This window comes from Rutilus rutilus (assembly GCF_951802725.1).
Source record: "Rutilus rutilus genome assembly, chromosome: 6".
Classification (NCBI taxonomy): Eukaryota; Metazoa; Chordata; class Actinopteri; order Cypriniformes; family Leuciscidae; genus Rutilus; species Rutilus rutilus.
This window is the reverse complement of record NC_140214.1, coordinates 24,048,542-24,071,796: the sequence shown is the minus strand read 5'-3', so window position 1 is coordinate 24,071,796 and position 23,255 is coordinate 24,048,542. Positions and strand designations below refer to the sequence as shown.

General features: G+C 36.9%; 1 protein-coding gene across 1 annotated transcript; it reads left to right on the top strand.

Annotated features, from left to right (window-relative positions):
• The first annotated feature begins 14,369 nt into the window (after positions 1-14,369).
• On the top strand, positions 14,370-21,178 carry prrx1a (paired related homeobox 1a). The gene is made up of 4 exons (XM_084410870.1): positions 14,370-15,058; positions 17,588-17,763; positions 17,940-18,121; positions 19,044-21,178. The coding sequence occupies exons 1-4, from the start codon at positions 14,812-14,814 to the stop codon at positions 19,174-19,176; spliced, it is 738 nt and encodes a 245-aa protein (XP_084266996.1). The 5' UTR covers positions 14,370-14,811; the 3' UTR covers positions 19,177-21,178.
• Positions 21,179-23,255: the final 2,077 nt, after the last annotated feature.

The following is a 23,255-nucleotide window of genomic DNA, read 5'->3' as shown; positions in this document are numbered from 1 at the left end:
ATATAAAAAATATACAGTATGTATTTGAGTTGACAGAACTTATTAAATTATGTTTGATGAAAGCACATTCCAACTTCAACTGTGAAGTCTTAAAGCGGGTTGCCTCAAATTTTCTCAACTTCAATGCAACTGTGAGGGTGTTAACATTTTTAGTATAATTTTTATGTTGTTGACAAGCAGTAGGCTATCTGGGTTTAGACCCCGCCACAGGCCTCAGGAAGCTTTCTTCAACCCCAGATGTTTAGTTGGTGGTCAGACACATCAGCTGAAGTTACATCCACTGCTAAGCAGTTTCCACAGGACAGCGCACCCATGTTTAAAGCAAATGGGAGGTTGTTCCAGACAAATTCGTGGAAAACTTCTATACTGTGGTCACAACAGTGCTTATATTGCAAGTTGCCAAGCTCAATGTCTAGTTTGTAAATATGAGCCATCCTTTAAAAAAGTAAATAGCAGAAAAGACAATATAATATAACAAGATAATATTGTGCCATACCTCTTTATGAATAAGAGCACAGATATAGGACCCTAACTTTTTACTGTATATCACTTGATGCGTTTGTGACTTCCAGACAGATTGTCCGTGTATGGGTGGTGGTGGGGATTTTTCGTCAACTTTTTCTGCAGGTTATAACGATACACCAGAAGGTGGAGACATCTATTGGGTATATAATACAGTATATCCTATTTAATCAATTGCAATACAAATTAAAATAATATTAACTATAGGCCTAAACATAACATTGTAGTGTTTTATATCAAAACTATAGGGCTGTCGATTTAACGTATTAATTTAATTACTTAGTTATATAAAAATAACATGTTCAAATGATATAACGCTCCCACCTGCCCCACTCCAGACCTATGTCATTTTACATTTTATACAATTGATTGGTGACGAACATGAAGCAGGGCAACAACTCACTGCGTGATGTAGCCTATAGAATGCAGTTAGAATGCCCCTAAAATTCAAGATATAAGGGCAAAAAGGCCCCTGTATAATTTTTTGTCCTATATTTATATAATATGATTAAACAAATTCACACGAATAAGGAGCGTAACATCACATGAGTGCTGTTTCGAATATCATAAATGTAAATGTGATATTGATTTTATACAACATCAATTCAATAAATTTATTTCAAGTTCAATAAAAAAAAAGTTAACATTGTGTTATTTTAGACAAGATATTGTCTGTTTTTGCTCAATATTAGCGATGCTGGCCATGATAATAGGCTGCTTGTTAAAAAGATTCCATAGCTAAAACAAATATAAATGTAATATACACTTTCTTTATGATAATTCTATGTTTATTTGTGGATTCAATTAATATTTATGGTTACAAATTTTAATGTGATTAATTATAAAAAATATCAGAAATTAATAAGCTTCTTTTTAAATCAAATCATTAATAAAAAGTACAAAAATATTAGTATTGGTTGGTTGCTTGTTGATAATTCCATGTGTAAGGTCAATTGTGTTCCTTATGCTTTAACCCAGAAACTGTGCAAACAATAAACATAAAATAAACATGAATCTACCTTGTACTAAAATAACCCAAATTAACCAATTTATTTCAATACAAAACAACAACAACAACAACAACAAAACTGTTAAATGCACCTCTCCACAATAAATTGATGCCATAATGTGGCATAAATGTAGCATTATGTCATACTACACAGCTGACTGGGGCAAATATAGCTACTATAGTTAATTATTACATTGCCAACAATGATAAAATCAACAACATTTGGTCGTTTTGAAGATCTCGGTTGATAACATTTGAATTAAGGTTGGCCGACCCTTTTGCAAGTAACCTTCTTACATACAATGTATGGTCTCACTAATTTCATCACCTCACTCAACGGCCTGTCAAATCTGTCTTCACCCCGGTCACATTGGCGTAAATATAATACATATAGGCATATGACTCTCCAGATTGGACATGTTGAATATTTTGCATTCTATTAAGATCGCTACTGTTTGAAATGCAATATGCAGAGAATCTGGCTGAACTCTGGATGAGCTTGAGTGCTTTTGGTTGGGAAAGGGGGCTCTGTGACTTTTAGGTCAGCGGGAACAAGATATTGATAGGGGCACTGGGGTTTTGACAATTTCTGTAGCTGACCATGACTTTAGTTTGATTGTGTATGAATAAGTGCATTTGGGGCTAGATCAAGGAACCTGGCTTTTGTACAGGAAATGGAGATGTATTGGTCCTAATGGTAATTGAAAACATGAGGGAAGTCTCTGATGGTAACACACTCCCTGAAGAATGTTCAGCTTCCACTAACTGCTGTGCTCAATTCATTCTCGAATGACAGTCCTAAGGCCAAACACATAAAACTCATGAAAGCCTTGTGTTTAAACACATTTATACAATAGTTAGTTCTGGTCCTCCAGTTTGATTCTCCAAGCACTGATATAGAGTGCTGCAGTGATGACATATTTTTGTAGGCCATCCCGGAAGTTACATCACCCTGGTTCCCTCTACAGAAACCCAATAGGATTTTTTTCCACTGGCTTTTGGATTTCTGCACAAAATAAGCTCTGTCACCAGTAGAAGTTTATGATTCTTATGTTTTGATCATTATGATCTTCACAAAAGAACACAACTTTTATACATTTTGAAGCCTAAATACAAACGGCAGTTGTATAAATCTAAGACTATAAATGAACTGCATTCTAGTCACATGACTATTTAGCTTCTGGCAACTTTTTTATTTAAAAAATATTTTCTATGAAAGTTTAAGTTAGTATGAGCACGATTATAAATAATGAAGCTGTTTGGCGTGATGTTTAAAGTCGGCATGAAACGGAAGTTGCGATAGTTTTTCTTCCCTATTGTGATATCCAAGTGAAACAGCTAGCTGATCGAACAAGAAAAAATGTAGGGCGGGCTTGATTTTGTCCATTGGTATATAATTTGGATCATTATGGTTGTGGTTTACTATTGCTGTGATCTCATGTGAGTCACAGGTTGGCTGCGTCTGAAATCGCATACTCTCTTGAGTAGGCTATACAGCTAAGTTACTTATTTTGAATAAGTAGGCTAGCTAATTTCTTCAAGACCACTAAAAATGTATGTTCTATATGAATGTGTGCCAGTGCCTTATGAATGTAATCTGGACATACTACATTTGCCATGTTGTCAATATCATGTGATGTGACCTACTTTACCAGCGTCAGTTTCATCGCCTCACCGCCATTGACAAATCCTCTCCCGTGGCCTAATGGGATAGTAAAGTGTCCATCATATGCACACTTCATAATCTCGCCATAAGTAGTAGGTCATCCGGGGACTTTTTGCCTTCTCTTTTATGAGTAGCCTAAGCCTACTGTGAATTATTCGGACATACTTATTTGTCATATAGGCCATTTTGATTTCATGGTGACTTTAAGAATGTCCCCAATACTGGTCACGTTTTATTAATTAAAATGAGGGAACAAATTAGTTCAACGTTGCAGATCCATATCCGTACACATCGTGCTGTCTAAAATACACGCAGAAGATCAACTCTCTTGCTTGTGTGAAATTCCTTAATTGTTTCTTTAAATGATTAGTTCACTTCAGAATTTAAATTTCTTGATAATTTACTCACCCCTACGTCATCCAAGATATTCATGTCGTTCTTTCTTTCTTAAGTCGAAAAGAAATTAATGTTTTTGAGGAAAACATTCCAGGATTTTTCTCCATATAGTGGACTTCAATGGGAACCAACGGGTTGAAGTTCCCAGATGAGATCGGTCATTTTCTAAAAAAACATGCTTGTCTTGCACTAGCGGTGATGTGCCACACATTACGTAATCACGTTGAAAGGTCACGCGTGTCATAGGCAGAAGTACCGACCGCTGTTTACAAAGCGAACATGCAGTCAAACGTCCTTTACAAAATAAATAAATAAAAGGTAAAATAACATGTCGGACGATTTGATGGAGTTACCCAGCAAACTAAGAACGTTGGCACACACCGTACCCAACCTTCTAACAACGTTTCAACAACATGGCCAAAAGGTTGCTATAACTACGTTGTGTGGTGAAGGTTGTTACAGCGTTGTCACAATGTTGACATTAAACCACCGTTCAGGGCCATTGGTCATTGCCATTAAGGTTGTGCCTAGGGTGTCCGACCACTGGAAGACATATGTAGGCTATCGTCACTGCCCCGAGGCGCGAAAATCAGCCTTTTTAAATTTCAACCGCCCGTTGGGCTCATTAATGTGTTGTCTTATTCTTCATCGAGCAAGGATAGGCTACTTGTGTATTAAGTTTAATTTACCTCAGCTAAATAAGATACGTAATTATTCAAACACAACCTACAACTTCATTTTCTAATGTAGCCTCGCTCGCAACTGTTTAGTTTTTCACTTAATGTGTCTGATATTTAGTCTCATTCGTTTCTTTGCTCTTCTGGATTTGTTCATGTTTCCTGGACTGATTCCGGTTACCGACCTTTATCTGTCTGCCATGTAGCCTACAGAACCCGGTTTTGTTCATAAATGTTCTGATCTTTGCTTTTTATGTTTTATTTATTATACTTAAAAGAAATGTGTATATTCGTTTATTTATTTATTTATTTTTTTATTTTTTTATTTTTTTACAAATATATGACTTTTGGAAGTGCAATTTGATTAGGCTAACATTACCATATGCAGTTTTAATAAAGTTGAGTAACGTTAAATGTAACCTTCTGTCATTTTCACTCTTCAAAGTGTACACTTGCAGGTGTTGATTATAATTAGGCTAATTTATTGATAGCCCCATTAAATAATAATAAGGATAAACAATATTAAAGGTGCTGTATGTAGGATCCAGCGGCCTCTAGCGGTGATGTTTCAGATTGCAACAACAGCGCTCGTGCTCGTGAAAAGCAATAAAGTTACAACTGTAGTCTTTCACATCAGATAACGTTAGCAAATGGTCGGCGTTAGCTGGCGAACTAATGATGTCTAACTTGAGCCAACTAAAGCACAAAATCACACTATATTTTACATGCTTTGAAGTATTGTTAGCTTACCTGTCCAAAAGGATGAAAGCCAACTCAGGGTCTGTTTTTATACCTAAAACAAAGCGGAGGTCTCTCCATAATTCAAACGCTCTGCCAATGTTGATCCGTGTTTTCGTCCTGAGTCGATCCGATTGACGTTTGGCCTGACGAGCTTCAGCAGATAATTTTTTTTTTTTTTTTTTTTTTTTGGAGTTTGTGTTGGAGTCTATGTTGTGCTGGAGGCAGGTCGTTTTTTGGTGTTATCAGACTCCATGTCGTTGGCTGCAGTGCCGTCGCAATAGACTGTATATATAAAACGGAGAGGCTCGGGAGCGCGCATGCACGTCACATCCGGTGGATTTCGCAGAAAATCCGACCCGGAGACTTCACATAAAAATAGGAATACTGGCCTTCAGAGGTAATAGCAAAACGCGAAAAGTGGATCATTGTAATGTGTGATTACAACCCCTTCACAGACGGGCAATAAAAAAAGGATTCAGTTTATAAAAAAAGTTACATACAGCACCTTTAAAAAAAAGATATAATTATCTAACATCTGACTAATTAAAAATTAACCTCAAAACATAAAATGCTAAATGGGGATCTCTATAGGCCTATAGCATTAAAAAAAATATGCTAAAAAAATGGTCAGAACGTCGTCTCTCAGTTGCTGAATGTCGCGCAACAAAGTTGCTACAGCCTTGTTGCGTCTAACACAAATTCTACGTTGTTACAATGTTGCGAGCACGTAGACATAGCCATAGCAGAAATGCAACGTGACAGACGTTGCCACTGCGTAAATGTGTTTGCTGGGTTTACGCCCTACCAGAGGTGGACAAATTACACAACTTCCTTACTTGAGTGAAAGTACAGATACTACTGGTCAAATATTACTCCGTTGCAAGTAAAAGTTGTAAAGACCGATTTTTTCTTAAAAGTAAAAGTATCAGAAGTAAAAAATAAATGTCAATGCATTGTTTTATTGTTGTATTGTTGTATGTAATACTTACAGTAGGCTATTATGCTTCTGAATCTATGCCTGCCTACCTACCCTCATATCAATATCAAATTTATTTCTAGAACACAGTTCCAGTAGTGGGATTGAATGTGAGATTGAATAAGTGCACTCAATAACTTTTTTGGCTTCGACGTCAACCCGACTTTTATTTCCAACCAAAATCCAACACTGTAAAAAAAAAAAAAACGTAAAAAAACGGTAATTTTCTGGCAGCAGGGGCGCCAGAAAATTTCTGTTAAAAAACGGAAAAATACTGTAAAAAAAATGGTAATTTCTTACGGTAATATGATATAATGTTAATTTACCATCCTATTGAAGTATTAATATCTGTTTTGTACACTAATAACCACCAATAACAGCAGTGATGAAAGTCACATGATCAATCAAAGCTCAACATAAGCAGTTCTTCCACAAGAGAGTTAATACAAATATATATAGAAGCTGCACAGTGTCATTCACACAAACATTAAACACCATCATGGTAACACATGAAATTTTAAAAATGCAATAAACATTAATTTAACAACATTAAATGTAACATAAACCCCTAATGTACATAACTGATTAGAAAAAACGAAGAAAACTATGAAGAAACAAACATAGTTATTTCAACAAAAATACATCAAATGTGAAGTGTCACAGGGAATTGTGGGAATGTCAATTTACGGTTTTTCACTGTAAATGATACAATGAGTTGTTTTTTCACTTTCAAAAACTGTAAATTTAACGGTATGTTACAGTAAAATTACATTAAATGTACCATTAGATCTATCACAGTTATTTACCGTATATAGTACGGAAACTTTCTGTTAACCAATTAACAGTTTTTCACTGTAGCATTTTTACAGTCTTTTACCGTTAAAATTACGATCATTTTTTACAGTGAACGTCTGTCTGATGTCAGGTTCTGACGTCAACCCGACTTTAATTTCCATCCAAAATGCAACCCCTGCAACCGAAATCATCCCCTGACTGACATTACCACTTTCTACTCAAGGACCTTGACAGAAATTAATTAAAAGTAAAACATTTCCAGAAAAAATAATACTGAAGTAAAGTACAGATACCCAAAAAGTGTACTTAAGTACGGTCCTCAAATAAATGTACTTTGTTACTGTCCACCTCTGCGCCCTACCCTACATTTTCCACTTATGTCAGGTTACCGCCTGACCTTTCCAACGTGATTACGTAATGCGAGAAGTCATGAACATTACTTAATGTTTTTTAGAAAATGACTGATCGTTTGTCAAGATAAGACCCTTATTATTCGGCTGGGATCATAGAGCCCTTTCTCCGTTGCCCTAAGTCCACTATATGAGAAAAATCCTGAAATGTTTTCCTCAAAAATCGTAATTTCTTTTTGACTGAAGAAAGAAAGACATGAACATCTTAGATGATAGTAAATTATCAGGAAATTTGAATTCTGAAGTGAACTACTCCTTTAATTTTCATTACTTCAATCTAATGTAAATTACAAAAAGCACACATTAAACTAATCAAATAATCAATAAACCTTTTGTCTTTCATGATCCTACACAGCTGTATACTAATCAGTGCCACCAAGCCCAGCAGGGGTCTCTCCAAGCGGCCAAGGAGTTGGAAAGAGCGCCGTCCACCCTGCTCTGGGTCTCAGCATCCCAAACTCACTGCAGATGTGGACAGCTGCAAGATCAGGACTGGAAATTAAAGAACAAATTCAGAACAGAAGTAAGGGAGTCCATTGGTGGTTAGGAAAAGGGACACATCCTCCATAGTAAGGTCAGGGTTGTCCAGAGAGCACGTGGCCTCTTTAAACACATCAGAGATGTGAATGTGCATGAGCGTAACGTAACGCAAATGAGAGACATATGCAAGTACATCCATGCACTTTGGCTATTTGCCCTCCTTGATGCCTTTATTTATCTTACCTTTTCTCCTGACCGAGTAGTGCAAGATCTTTTTAAATGCTAACATTTTAAACGGCTAAATGGACCTCTGAACTTGGGCTGCTGTGTTCACAGAGCTGGCTTGATTTTCTTTAACCTCTTGTCTCAGAGAATACCCGACTGGCAATTTCCTGTCCATAAATCATGTCGAGTTTCTTGCTCAACATTAGATGGATTTTATCAAATGTTTGCCTAAAAAAATAAAATGTATCAAAGAATGTGTTTAAACCTTTGAATGGGTTGTAATGCAATTCACAGTTCCTATTGCTTACATTTGTTATTGTACAATGTATTTTGATATAATGAAATGAAATCATTATGCAATTTTTCAGTTTTAGAACATGCTTTCAATTAAAGAATTCCTTTTACAGTATGAAACAACATTTTATTTAAAATTATAGTTCAAACACAATCATAAAATGTGTGTTCTTTCTGCAGGAGACAGCTCTGATAAATTTCTGCAACAATTTCGACAAGTTTTCAGATTCCTTCAGAACTGCATCTGTTGGGAAGCAAGGCTTGAACGCTGAGCTTCCAGTCTAAGCTATATCCACTGTGTTTGCACTGCGCAAATCTAAAATATTTTGAAACCTAATTTCCTGTTTCCTGCTTGAATCCTTTCTGCTGCCATGCCTACATTCGCCTCAGGCTCCCCAGCACTTACGTCCCCATCACATTGGTGGAAAAGTTGGCTGCCAATTTGTTTGAGTTAATGGGTGATAGTCGATGAAAACGCTCTCTGAAGTCCTGCTAGAGCTGGCATGCGGAGAAGGAATGACAAGCTGCCTTTGTGTCTGAGACTTTAGAAGTTTAGTGTTTAGAAACTTCAGCAGGGCTCTCGCTGCATCAGCGTTTTGATTTATTTCTTATTTGTGTGTTTCAGGGTTGGTTCACTCAGTACAAATAAACCTAAAGAGTGAAATGATGGCTTATACATATCCTGGTCATGAAACAAAGCTTATTTTTGATTAAGTGCTCTCAAATGCTCATTAGCTGAGATTCAAAGGCTCATTCAGAAAGGTTACAGTGTTGAAATGATGTGGCTCATTAGAGCTCAGTAGCCTATATAAATCTTAACACCACCCTCGATGAACATGTGTTTGTTGATCTTAACAATGTTTTTTTTATTATTAAGTTTATGTACACTGCTGTTTAATTTATATATATATATATATATATATATATATATATATAAATTAATAGACTACTATATGTAGCAAAAACATTTATAATGTTACAAAATATTTCAAATAAATGCTATTCTTTTTCTATTCATCAAAGAATGTATCACGGTTTCCACAAAAATATTAAGCAACACAACTTATTTCAACATTGATAATAATAAATGTTTCTTGAGCAGCGAATCAGCATATTAGAATGATTTCTGAAGGATCATGTGACACTGAAGACTGGAGTAACGATGCTGAATATACAGCTTTATATCAAAGGAATAAATTCCATTTTAAAATATATTCACATTTAAACATAAAAAAATTGTAAGACAGGTAGTGTATTTCAATAAGACTGTTTCTCACCCAGTGTTGTCAGCACTTCTAGAGAGCTGATGCTAAATATAATCAGAATATAGTCAGTTTTCAATTTTTGAATCTCGTCAATCCCAAATAATTAAATAATACAGTCTTTCTTCGCTAATATCCCATATTTGCTTCTTCTCAGTGTGCCGTGACAAATTGCTTGGACATTTGTCCTCAGGCATCGTTTCGGAAAGAAATGTGACTGTATGGATTTGGCCTAAATGTGTCTTTTGTCTTGACATACTTGTATTCAGTCTTAGAAACACAATTATCATATTTTCATTGATGGGCTCCCTCCATCTTTTGCAGCCCATGTGTTTTCTATCAGAGCCCCTCATTGTGGCAGCACAGAGAAATTCCTCATATTGTGACTAATGGTCATTACGTTTTCAGGAAACTTTATTAGATATTAATAGGCGGCGCTGTGAAGTTGGACCTTTGGTGTCAACAGACTTTTTCAACGTTCCAATGCACACATACAGTAACTGTTTTCTTTCCCAAATCCACATCAACTGTCTCGCATATCTGCTTGTGTTACATGGTTCTTTCCTGAAACCATAGGGCTCTGATTTCAGAACCAGGCCTTGCTGATAAAATCTGAATTTAATAGACAAATAAGGGAAAATTGGATTAGCGTTGCAATCTGCACAGTCATCTTACATCTGTGTTTGGGAAAAGCTGAAGCAGACCAACACTATGCTCCTATCGCGGCCTATGATCGCAGTTCTCCATGAGGACCTGCAATAAGGCCCTGCCATTGGCCCATCACTCAATATCTGGGCTAACGGCCTAACACTTCCCATTAATAAATGACTACTTCTCCTGGCCTCTCGCTCCTTCAGAGGTGATATTCATCACTGCTCTTAATTTTGTTTATCTTTTCATGCTCTCTCCCCTCAGCGAAGGCCATCAATTAGCCTCTCTGGCCTTCATCTTCACGGCTTCAGCCCGTCGGATGGCAGGGTCAAAGGGTTAATATAAGAATGAGCCTAATTTCCAAACAGCTTTAAGTCCCATGAGGTCTCTGGAATGAAGAGGTGGTGCTTAAATGCTGCTCTCCAGGCCAAGATGACCAATATATTATGAACTAAGACAACCAAGACGATAGGGAAATGATCATTGTTGCTGTGTTTCAGCATTGTAGTCGGGATGTTGTTGGCCCTTTTGTTCAGCATTGCAGCAATGAGGTCAGAGAATAGCAAAATACAAGTAAGACTCATCTCTGTAAGGGATCTGTTGTTTATAAGTTTTGAATTTGATCAGGCGTTGTCTTGGTAAAGGATATCATTTTTGGAGCGGTTACTGCCAGTAACACATTTTAGAAGCTTTATCACCAGTTTTTAGTTTTCTTTTCTTTTATTTAGCTATTATTTATTTATTGCTGGCTCTCATTTAGTCTAATCTAATTTCCTTTAACAAGATTGCAAATGCAGTAGTTTGCAAATGCCACAGTATTAAAATAAATGAGATTATTCAATAATTTACATTCATTTCATCATATTTTGGTTTTCATAAGAGACAATTTCAAGGCAGGTGTACTTGTTTGTCTTTGTAAATATACTCATTAAAATAACACCGCTAATGCAAAATTCATATATGAGCGTTTTAAAAAGTAAGCGATACTAAACAACTTAGACGTGTAAATGAGACTATGTGCCTGTTTTAACAGTAGTTCATCTTCATAGAGCAGCATTCCTCTGGATCTGCTTTTAATTTAGTGTGGTTCCTCTCCAGACAACTTGGAAAAGTGTGTAACATGAGACGTAAAAAGTCTGTGTGATAAATACAGAGCACTAACGCCGCTGGCCACGCATTAGTTATAGATTGTAGCTTTTGACACAGTATGTAAACGAAATGGGTTAAATAATTGGATTACAATAAATCATTAATACTGGACATGTTTTTTTCGGGGGTTTTTTCGCGCGGCGTGAGGGAAAGTTAGACACCTACACGAGTACACGTCTATCTCTTATATATTTTAAAGTTTTAAAGTCAGGACAGCTGCATCGCAAGACATTTATGAACCTGAATTGCGGTTTACAAAATGTTTTGCACTTTGTTTTAAAGTAATGTCTAAGAAAACAAAACCGTGTTATAAGTCCACTTTTGCTAAGGGATTCTATAAAAATGTAAACTCCAAATTAACTGATTTTTATAGTCACTTATGGACTTTTTAAACTAAAGTTTGTTTTGTTTTTTTTTTCTTCAACGTGGGGCACATTCCGACTAATGTGGGTTTATATGTGATAGGTTCAACGTTAGTTCTCAGGCCCTTGATTCTTTCCTTGCTGTGCTCGTTAGACAAACATAATAACGTGACGTTATGAGAAAATGTCCCGATGCTGAAACAAATGTTGTGTAAGCTGTGCACATGTCCTATGTTTATGATGCACACAGGTCCATGGCATATATAAGGGTTCGGCACGAGGCCTTTTTACAAGACGATCCTCGAGTCTGATCATAATAATTATCCTATAATGAATAAAAATATTGTTTTAAATAAAACGAATTTGAATATTAATAGGCCTATACATTATACTGTGTTGATTCACCTTATATACTTATGCATTATGACTGATCAAATAAACTTGATAAAAAATGTATCACTCCAAATGTTTAGGAGTTTATGAGTTATTCTTAACTAACTTTATTTATTCATTCATTCATTCATTCATTCATTCATTCATTCATTCATGTATTATTTGGAGCAAATTTCATAGATGCTGGAGTGCATAACGTTGCACGTTTTTTTTTGTTTTTTTTTTTTTTTGTAGGTTATTCCTAAATTCCTGAAACTAACAATAACCACAGTAATAATTTAGTTCCATTATTTGTATGCTCATAAACAAATTAAACTGTAGGCTACATTGTCCAAAGGTAAAATGTTTCACCTAAATGATGTAGCCTATATTATCATGTTTAAAAATTATCTTACCGTATTATTACAAATATCATTATTATATTAATGTTTCGATTCGGTGGTTGTTTCTAGGCCTACGGTTTTCACTTAATTCAACTTTCCATATGTAGGCCTATTGGTTACAAGCAATAATGCGATTGACAACCGGCGACTCGCTACAAACTTATAATGATAAGATGAAAATATGTTTTGCGTTGTTTTTATGATCGTCTTGTTTTATTGTCAAATATTATTTGTTACTGTCAGTGTGACGATCATGACCTCTATTTCTTTCGATAATAAATGCAGAGCAAGTTTTGTCCTCCAAATAAACCCCACCACATTTTAATACAGTTATAACCAAATGACCGCTGTCATATAGGCTATTTCAATATAAGTGCGTTTATTGTATTTTTTTTTTTCTATGCAAACATTTATTGTTTTATCGTTTCAGTGTAGATTATTATTTTTACTTTATCCAGTTCGCTTTACAATTGTACTTTTTATTGCCTACTTTTCTGGAAAAATATAGAGGTCAGGCGTTGACTTTTTATGACTGTAATTTAATTTTAGTGCATAAATGTATTTCTTTATCCATATTCAGATTACTCTTAAGCCCTGCTCATGAAGAAAAACATGCTGTGGAGGCTGATTAAAGCTTTTGTTGCTGGTAAACTATATGGGCCTGGTTTTGTTTCCCTGTATTCCTCAAATTTCATTTTTCAAAAAGACTCAAGGTTTCGATATGTGGCAGATTTATGGGCAGAGTAAAATAATAACAATAAAAGCAAAGCCTTGCGCTGGCACAGGGCAGCGAGCTGGGCTTCGAGGGAGAAATGGGATCTTGGAAAACTAATGATGAAGAAAGATCTCCTCAATCCAAGCTCCTTAATTAAATGCACGGAAAGAACGAGAGAGGCACTGCACATCTGGATTCAATCTGCGCCCCTTTGATGGCATCAAGTGTTCTTTTCCCAGACCAGGCTATGGAGGCTGACGGAGGCAGCTTGGAGCCTGAACTCATGTCATTGCGACACATGCAGAGCTCGATCCCCTCCTGTCGAGAGACTCTTTAAAAGCGCACGCAACACATCCTCTGCAAACCGATTAAAAAAGAACTAGTGTCACATCATGGACTGAACGCACGATACCCATAAGAGCTTTGCCAGTGTGTAACTTTGATCATTTTTAAGTGTTAGTGTTAATATAGCTTAACATCAGTTAACCATAACAGCCTGTGATTTAGGGTTACAGACTATTTTATGCACGCAAAAAAGTGATTGTGATGATCACTTTAAGTCTGTTCAGTTTGATCTAATCCCATGTGAAATGGAACAAATGGCAAAAAAAAAAGAATGATTTTAGAGATGATAAAAGGACAAATGTTGGACCAAAAATGACGACAATGAAAAATAATGGCAAGGTAATTTTTGACAAAATGTGCTTTTTCATAAAAAAGTCAAAACATTTTTGATTTTGGAAAAAAAACCGCATGACAACAAAAATGGCTTCCTGATACGCTATTGATTTGGATTAATAGGCCTATATGACAACAAAACCCTGCTTTTTTTTTTTATTTTTTTTTTAAAGAAATAATAACAATAAAAGATTACAAACTAGAGGCCTGTCTAAATTTAATTAGACACTGTAGTCTTTGACTATATTTGACCCAAAATAAATATCAGTGACTTTTAATTCAGAAATGTATAGCCTACCATGTTCATCATATTTGTAGGATATTTTTATGAATCGCATTTCTGATGTATTTCTGAATAACTCGAATACTGTATCCGGACCACCCCCTATCCAAACCAAACTATTATCACGTTGGCTAATTGACCGATTAATTATTAAGTTTTTCAGTGTGGATGTTAGGGGTTGAGAAAATAGATATTGCTTTGTTAAACGTTAGAAACACCGACAAAAAAAAAACATTGCCACGTAATTAGGACTTCTTGTCTGTCTATCATCCCTCCCCAGGGCTTCAAATGCTCGTGTATTTGGCTCGCAGGCTCCCCCCTCAGCGCCAGTCTGCGCCGTTTGAAGTACCGGAGAAAGGAGCTGAGAGAGGCTCGTTCGACCTCCTACTATTGGGCGTAAATCGTTCATCTGTGCCATCAAACATATCTCGCCAGATTACTCCTTCCCTCACTTTCGGAATGAGAGGAGAAAGTCTCTGTTGCAGAAACTAAGAGGGAGTCGTCGGGTAGAAAAAGACGAAGACTTTGGAGTTCTAGATTTGGAGATGTCTTTTTCCATAAAGACGCATGATTGTGAAGTAAAAGAGCGATAATTACGCTTGTTTTGGATCCATTTGACATTGACCTACGGATGTAGAAATCAAAATCGATCTGTTTGTCGAATATAGAGTGATTGTTTGAGGTCAAGACTTAACCCATGTTGGTGAAAGGTAGAGGATATCTTGGGTTTCGTCAGTTTGCGTCATGACTTCCAGCTATGCTCATGTAATGGACAGACAAGCCACGTTTCCTAACCGACTGGAGAGTCCGATCACCGCGAATCAGGATCATTTACAGGCTAAGAAGAACTTTTCCGTGAGCCACCTGTTGGATCTGGAGGAGGCGCGGGAGATGGTGGGAGCTCAAGCGGAGGAGAGCGCAGGGGAGGCGGGCAGGAGTATGCTGGAGTCTCCGGGACTGACCAGCGGCAGCGACACGACACAGCAGGAGAGTAAGTGCATGAGCAGACTGAGATCCCAGAGATTCTTTCAATATTTAAACATTATAACATTGAAGTATCAGGACGGATTCATCCAAATTTACTAAGAATAATTAAAGCCAACCAAGATTTCAACTTAAAAAATAAAAAAGGAAAGGAAAATTAGCTACTTCATTGACATTAGCCAGCTTCTGTTTAGGGTCTCCCAATTATTTAACAAGAGTAAATGATGAATTTGCACACGATAATATTCTTTGGTAGGCCTATAGCTTACTACACACAAATAACTAATAGCCTAGATGTGATTAGCACCTTAGCGTGCCGAAAACGGTTCCGTTAGCAGATGAGTGACAATGATAGACTTCAGTAAGAGTACCGAAAGATGCGGGTCACTTTAGGCACCCATATTAGCGTTATAAGAGAACACGAGTCCCAACTCTGAATGCGTGCTTCATTTACTACAACTTACTAGTTAAGTTTGCAATTCATTCATGGAATTAATTGTAGTGTGTTGTTGCTTTAAACCCCACAATAGGCCTAGGCTACGCAAATAAATAAAAAATATAGCCTACTACAGCCAGGTCTAATAGTTGTATTCGATAGATTCCATTACGGTTTGTTAAAGTAAAACAATATCAAAACAACATTTTAAACTTTAAAAAGAAAAGTGATAATTTTGGCCTAATTTTCAATTAATTTCCATAGGCCTATTCTGCAGGCTGTCACGGTCATTTTACCAGTCGGCCAGTTTCTATTTATTTAATATTTTCCCCGAAATGAAGCCAACAGCAAGTGATCTCGGATCTGCAAATTCATAATAGGAAATATAGTCCTATACTAGATATTGTAAATGTTAGAGCTGTACGTTTTAGATTTAAATAGTCCAAAGGTTTAATTAATTCATTACTTTAGCTACTGAATGAAAGTCAGTAAATTGGTTAGACCGTTTACATTTTCCAAACTATGGATAGCTATTATGTTTACCAAAACTGTTCGTTTAATTTTATACATTATGATTTATTAGCATAAACCTTGTATATTTTTAGACTTCATATCCATACATTTAAACTTGAAACATTACGAAAATTATTAGGCCTAAAAGAGCCTCTTGCTAAAATTACAGTCTTGCTTGTTTTGCGAAAACTATATGCTCTAATTTTTTTGCACATACAATTTTAAATCTTTATTTTTGAACCAACCAAGCCAATAAAATTAAAACGAAATAATAATTCTAAACAATAATAATTTTAATAAATAAACATAGGCTGAATAAATATTAATATTTGGGCGCGTGTAGGCTATTTTGTACGTCGGAGAAATAAAAGGCCTATATACTAACCACACGATTTAAGACTCGAGGGCATTTAAGACTAGGCTATGCCATTTTTAGATGATTTTCGATGTCTCCAAGCACACAGCTGTCACATGTAGAGCTGTTCATACTCTAGGCCTAGAACTGATAACCTCTTCTTTCAACTTTCTTCTGACTTTACGGCCTTGTAGGAATTGGGGCGAATCAATTCGTCACTGGGGTATTTTCTCCCTCTCTGGGAAGGTTTATGGGGCGATTTAAGAACTGATTGATGTAGCCTATCCAAACTAAGAGGAGTGAGTCTATCTGTTTCTCCCCGGACCAAAAAAAGCCAAGACATTATACTAATTGCCATTTTACTACTAGAAGAAGCCAGAATAATTTTAGAAAGAAAAAGTAGAAGACAGAAGAAAATAGATTTAATCAAATACTAAAAATAAGTGTGAAACTGATACATGTAGTTTTATTTCATATTTTGGCTTCATTCTATAAAACCTGATAATTGTATTTTTATTTTATTTTTTATGTTCCATTTCTGTAGGTGTAATGTCATATAAGATTATGCTAGACTGGATGACATAAAAATATTACTTTATATTACATAATACAATTACTTTATTTAATAACATTTTCTTCCGTTAATAAATCCCCTAAAGTTATCCTCTAAAAATCTTTTTCCGCACTGTTTATAAAAAGCAAACGTCAGAAACATTGTCAAAATCACATTTCTGAAAAGATTTTATGTAATCATGAGGAAAAGTCAAGAAATAATAATAATAATTGTGCAAATTTTTTCACAATATGATTAGGGTCTGGGGTCATAGTGACCTCCAAAAGAACATATGGGGTAAGTGGGTTTATTAACTTAAAATGTCAGTTGATAATTTATCAAATTGGAGAAAAATTGCTGATTTTTAATAAATAAGGATCAGTGTTCTTGCTTACACACTCTTTAAGCTTTGAGTGGGATACGGGTTTAGGAAGGATCATCACTTTTGTCGACAATAATTTGTATCAATTCTCTGACTGTCCATTAAACGGTTACAAACTTACAGTTTTTCTAAGAAATGTGTGTGACTTTTGGCTGAATTTCCATTCGCTAGTTTGACTTAAGCGTAATCCTAAGAATTTAATGTCCTTTTTCCAGGTTGTTAGGCCGTTTATTGAGAACAGACCTGCTATAATGGGATATTCATGTCATCCTTAAATCTGTGTGTGTGTGTGTGCAGATGAGCAACTCAACTCAGAGGAGAAGAAAAAGCGTAAACAGAGGCGGAATAGGACCACGTTCAACAGCAGCCAACTGCAGGCCTTAGAGAGAGTGTTTGAGAGGACGCACTACCCCGACGCTTTTGTTCGGGAGGATTTAGCACGCCGAGTCAACCTCACTGAAGCACGAGTGCAGGTTAGCCACGGTCTACAGAATGTAATCGTGCTCACTGTCCTCACATCATGGGGACGCAGCAGTGGCACATCCTTGTATTTTACCTTCTCAAACTACACACATTGCTCCATTATGATGATAAGGCTGCTCGTCACATTGTGTAAATGTCTAACTGAGCACCTTTCTTGATTTTCCAGGTGTGGTTTCAAAATCGGCGGGCGAAGTTTCGGCGAAACGAACGTGCAATGTTGGCCAGTAAAAATGCCTCGTTGCTCAAGTCTTTCTCAGGAGAGGTAACAGCCGTAGAGCAGCCCATTGTCCCACGACCCGCTCCCAGACCCAATGACTACCTGTCCTGGGGCAGCTCACCATCGTACAGGTTAGAAGTCCACCTCATTTTTTTTTATGCTGCTGTTTCGGTTGGTTGTGCATAAGCTATACCAATATTCTGGGTTATGAAAGTGGATGGCATCTGCATAATGTTGCCGTCCCTCATTTAACTAAAAATGTGAATGAAAGTAGTATACTTGTGAATAAATGTTTAAAATATTCAACTATCCCACCATTTCAAATGTACAACCATACGATTTAAACATGAAATGTGTTAGAATGAGACCTGTGTGACCATGTGCAAGGTCAAGGGTTCAATTCCCATGTATACAATGTAAATCTATACAATAATTGGTAGCACTTTACAGTAAGATTCCATTTGTTAACTACATTAGTTTACATGAACTAACAATGAAAAAAGCATATTTCAATAGTATTTAATGTGCATGCGCTGCAACAGTGAACAGTTGTATTTATTCACAAACGTTGGAACAAATTAATGCAAATTAATGCATTAACTAACGTTAACTAATGGGACCTCATTGTAAAGTGTTTCCCAATAATTGCAATGTCAGTAGCTTTGGATAAAAGCATAGATTCACTATTCAGAAAACTGTTTATACATGGAGCTGAATTCTGCAAACTCAACCTACAGAAATTACATCAGTGACACATAACCATCAATAAGAATAGCAGTTTAGAAATACCACTTTACATTTCTGTATTTTTTTATTACTGTAAACATCCTTGTCAAACTAAGGGAGTGAAAACTATTATTATTAATTTACAATTATTGTCTTGAAATTAGAAATGTGGTGACACAAATGCCATCCATGTAAAGTTTTTCATCAAAAACATATTAATCATTTTATCAAAGTCAATCAAATGAATAGAGACAGAACATGCATTTCTATCCGTTACTAATGAAAAGCGTGAACTCTCATCCTGACAACCTGAATTCTCCCTTACAGCGCAATGGCAACTTATTCCCCATCATGCGCTAACAACAACACAGCCCAGGGCATGAATATGGCCAACAGTATCGCCAACCTGAGACTGAAGGCCAAAGAATACAGCCTGAACCAGGTACCCACCGTCAACTGAAGTGGACAGCAGGGCTGTCAGAGACTCTGAGCGATCCCAATGTCCCCACAAAACTGGCATAAATGTTGTTTTCTGTCCTCCTATATGTGTTTTACTCTTATCCATCAATTCTACAAGGAAACGAGAACTTCTCCAAGGTACCGAGCTTTCCCGAACCAATGATTTACATAAGACTGTCATGTTCTGGGCATGTGGGAAAATTCAGTTTTGGAAAGCACAAAATGGAAACTTTTCTCTGTTCGCACTCACTGTGGCAGCGTGAGTGTGGTCATCCCGTATGAAGACTGTGGCTTACTATAGATTTCTTTCTCGAGACCGCAGGGATTTGATGACCTCTGCGGAATCCATATACTACAATCTTGTGGACATCTGGGAAGTTTTTAGGATTTCCCCTCGATTTCTCCTTGGAACTCGTAACCATGCACTGAGGCCACAAATTGGGATTTGGATATTTTGATTATTTGGAACTGGCTGAAATTTGGCTACCTTATTAACGTACTCTAAAATCACTCTTCACTGTTTTCAGTTTAAAACACGCCAGGGTTATTTGTTCATTTTGGCATATTCAGAACTCTTGCCATATATGTAAGTAATGCATTTGGAGCCTTGTTGATTTTACCCATTTATATTGTCTAAACATATCTAAACATGTAATATTCCTTTTGCAATAAAGATGTCCAAGCAGTTTAATGGCATTGCGCTTCAGGGTTAGAGTGTCCTCAAATGTCTTTATGGCCTGCCAGAGAACACTTCAGCGTTTGCAACAATTTGACCATGTTTTTTTTCCGCTAAGATTCACTTAAAAGCATGTATATATACTTTTCTCATTCTCTGGTTTGTTCTGTTGCTGGCAGCAGTTCCACGTATCAGACGTCAAGTCCTATTTCATTATGTACGCGAAGAGGTGTTTTAGAATAAAATTAGATGAAACGTACTCCCAATATTGGCCCATTGAATTACACCATGATGTAATAGAAGGAAAGGCAGGTGAAATCATTGAGAAACCCATGAGTAGTGAGAGTTTGTGTGTTTGTGGTCTCCAATGGATGGTTGTTACTCTTTCCTTCTCTCAGTGTGAACATCTATACCTTTAAACTGTAAAATAACTCTTTGTCGGGACTCCTGGGGCTTTCGTGAGAAACAGTAGAAAGCTTTGCAGAAATTCCTGCGGCTCTTTTCCTATCCACCCGTTTCCAACCCTGTGCTTTTCTAGGGTAAACAAAAGCAAGGAAACAACAAAATTTAGCTAATCAAACTGGTCATTTACAATGTGATCCAAACACTTCTAGCGCTGTTGTTCTTCCCCTGCCAGCTATCGTTCCATTAAAGTGCCTGTGTATTTGCTTTGGATTTGAAAGCGTTTTAAAGGTGGAAGAGAAAAATCAGCTGACAGGAGCGTTTTAAAAACAGCCTATGCGTTTTACTACCTGATGATGGAGACTTTGGTGTTGCGTGGTGAACTTTGATTCCTTTAAGCAGTTTTCAGGGCCGGCGCTGTTAATTTTTTGTTGAACAGGAATGTTTACTTTCAAAACAGTCTGTTTATGGCACAGGAAGCGATCGTTTGAGTTTAAGTGGCCTCGGGCTTTTTTTTGAATGGCTGACACTGGCTTGTTTATGTACCTGATGGCTCCCTCGGTCTGCTGATTACATGTGACCTCAAGTGACCTTAGAGACAGTCAATTGGAGGAAGGGGGTGAGCTGGTGAGTTGTTTTTCTTTTCATCTGTCTCTTTCAGCTCTGTGAAAGAAATCTGTCAGCTGTCATCACTGTAATGTGCTCCAACAATTTGTTTACATCATGTTTTGCGCTATAAAATGAGATTCTCACACAGCATTGCTGAAAATCTTAGGTGTCAGAGCACTAAATTAGTGCACTTTATTTATTGTATCAGTTGATATATTGGCTATTTTATTGTGCATGCTCATTTACTCTATTTTTACGTTTTGATTACCTTTGCCATTAGCTAATGCTCACTTAAAATTTATATACACTGCTGTTCAAAAGTTTGGGTTCTGTGATTTTTACTTTAAGATATTATTACTTTTATTCAGCAAGGATGCATTTCAATTGGTCAAAAGTGATAGTAAAGATAATCTGATGCTTCAAAAAGTTCACGAAAAGATCGTAAAACAAATCCATATGATCTGAGCAGTTTAGTCCAAATTTTCTGAAGAGACTCAATTGCTTTATTTGATGAACAGATTAAATTTAGGCTTTTATTCACATACAAACTTTGATCAGTGAACATAAACAGAAGCTCAAGCCTACTTGATGCGCGAGAACAAACCTCATTGGTTCTTCCGGAAGCTCAAACGTGCTGCGTAACATGAGAATGAACCTCATTGGTTCTTCCGGAAGCTCAAACGTGCTGCGTAACATGAGAATGAACCTCATTGGTTCTTCCGGAAGCTCAAACGTGCTGCGTAACATGAGAATGAACCTCATTGGTTCTCGCACGTCAAGCGAACATACTTGAGCTTCCTTTTACCACAACTGAAGTGCGAGTTGATGAATGTTTACATTAAATTCAATTGGAATTCACATGGATTAGTTTTGTGATCTCTTTATGAACTTTTTTTAAGCGTCAAAGTGTTGCATAGCTGTCAATGGAGAGTACAGAAATCTCTCCGATTTTATCAAAAAGATCTTCATTTTTGTTCTGAAGATGAACGAAAGTCTTAAGGGTTTGGAACGACATGAGGGTGAGTAATTAATGACAGAATTTTCATTTTTGGCTGAACTATCAGTTTAGATAAATTGTTGCCTTTCCAAATAAATTTGGCAGCAGCTTCTTAAGAAGTCCAGATTAGGACCGAGTACATTCCCGATTGGTTGGCCTCTCCCGAGTTAACAGTGATGGACAAGAACTGTTTCACAATGATCCGAGTTTGAGCATTTTCTTAAATGATGCATCTATAGTAAAATTCCAGTCATGATTCCATTTGTGATGCCTTTAATGTGGCTTCTCCCCACAAACTGGGCTCGTTCCATCCAATTTACAGCAGAATCTTCATGATCCAAGCAGTTCATGAGTCAAACCCTTTCCAAATACAGCCATCCTCTTAGGACCTGCAATATATGGAGTGTTCACTTTGGAGAGGGAGCCATTTCCTATTTCGACGTTGTTGTTTTGTTTTTTTGACACTACCCTCTTTGAACCATTTATATCAAGGTCAATGGGCCTTGAAGGTTCCTTAACCAAGTGAGTCTCTGGTTGGAAGATTTTTAATGATTCATGCAGAAAGCTGGACGGATTCATTACTGTCCTCGCGCCAACATCAACCAAACACCTAAGAATGAATTTATGACTAAAACATGCATTCTTTTTATCCTATAATGTTCTCGGGTGGGCTGCAATGCTCGTATATGTTTGTTCACACTTTTGATTTCATAAGTAATGAAAAGTCTTTGCTCGTGTCCCAAGGAGAGTTGTTTGAGGAAGCCACAAGAAAAGAAAGAAAAAACAACTTTCATGTTGTCTCCTCTGCCTGGGCGTCCATCTTACCTTTCACAGCCTGGGCTCGCTGACCCCAAGTGCTTCCAGATGTCGTCTATAGCTCTAACCTGAGCCCCAGCGGCCCTGATCATACGCCCACCCCACCCCCACATCCCTCTGCACCCTGCAGCCCACTGACAGAGCCTCCCCATGGACGGACAGCTCCACAGATGACAAGCGAGCAGCTCACCCCCATCAACCTCCACATCTGGAGCCCATTAGGAAGGAGACAGTCAGAGAGAGAGAGAGAGAGAGAGAGAGAGAGAGAATGGGGTGGGGGTTCAGTTAAACTAGTGTTGGCTGGAATTGCGGTTTGATCTCTCCTCAAGCCGTTACCTTTGAAAATGCCACTTTTCTTATGCATAGCTCATTATTGTACTTTCTATAGACAATATTTGAGAAAATCAATACAATTACCATGCAAATAAAATTATTCTAATTATGACCACATGGGACTAGGCATCATGCCTAACATGCTACTTTTAATTAATCAAATACCAAACAGATGCATCATCTTGGAAAAAAGTAGCTTGTTACTTGAAGATGGTATTCCAGATTGTGGAAGATATGAGGCTTTGAA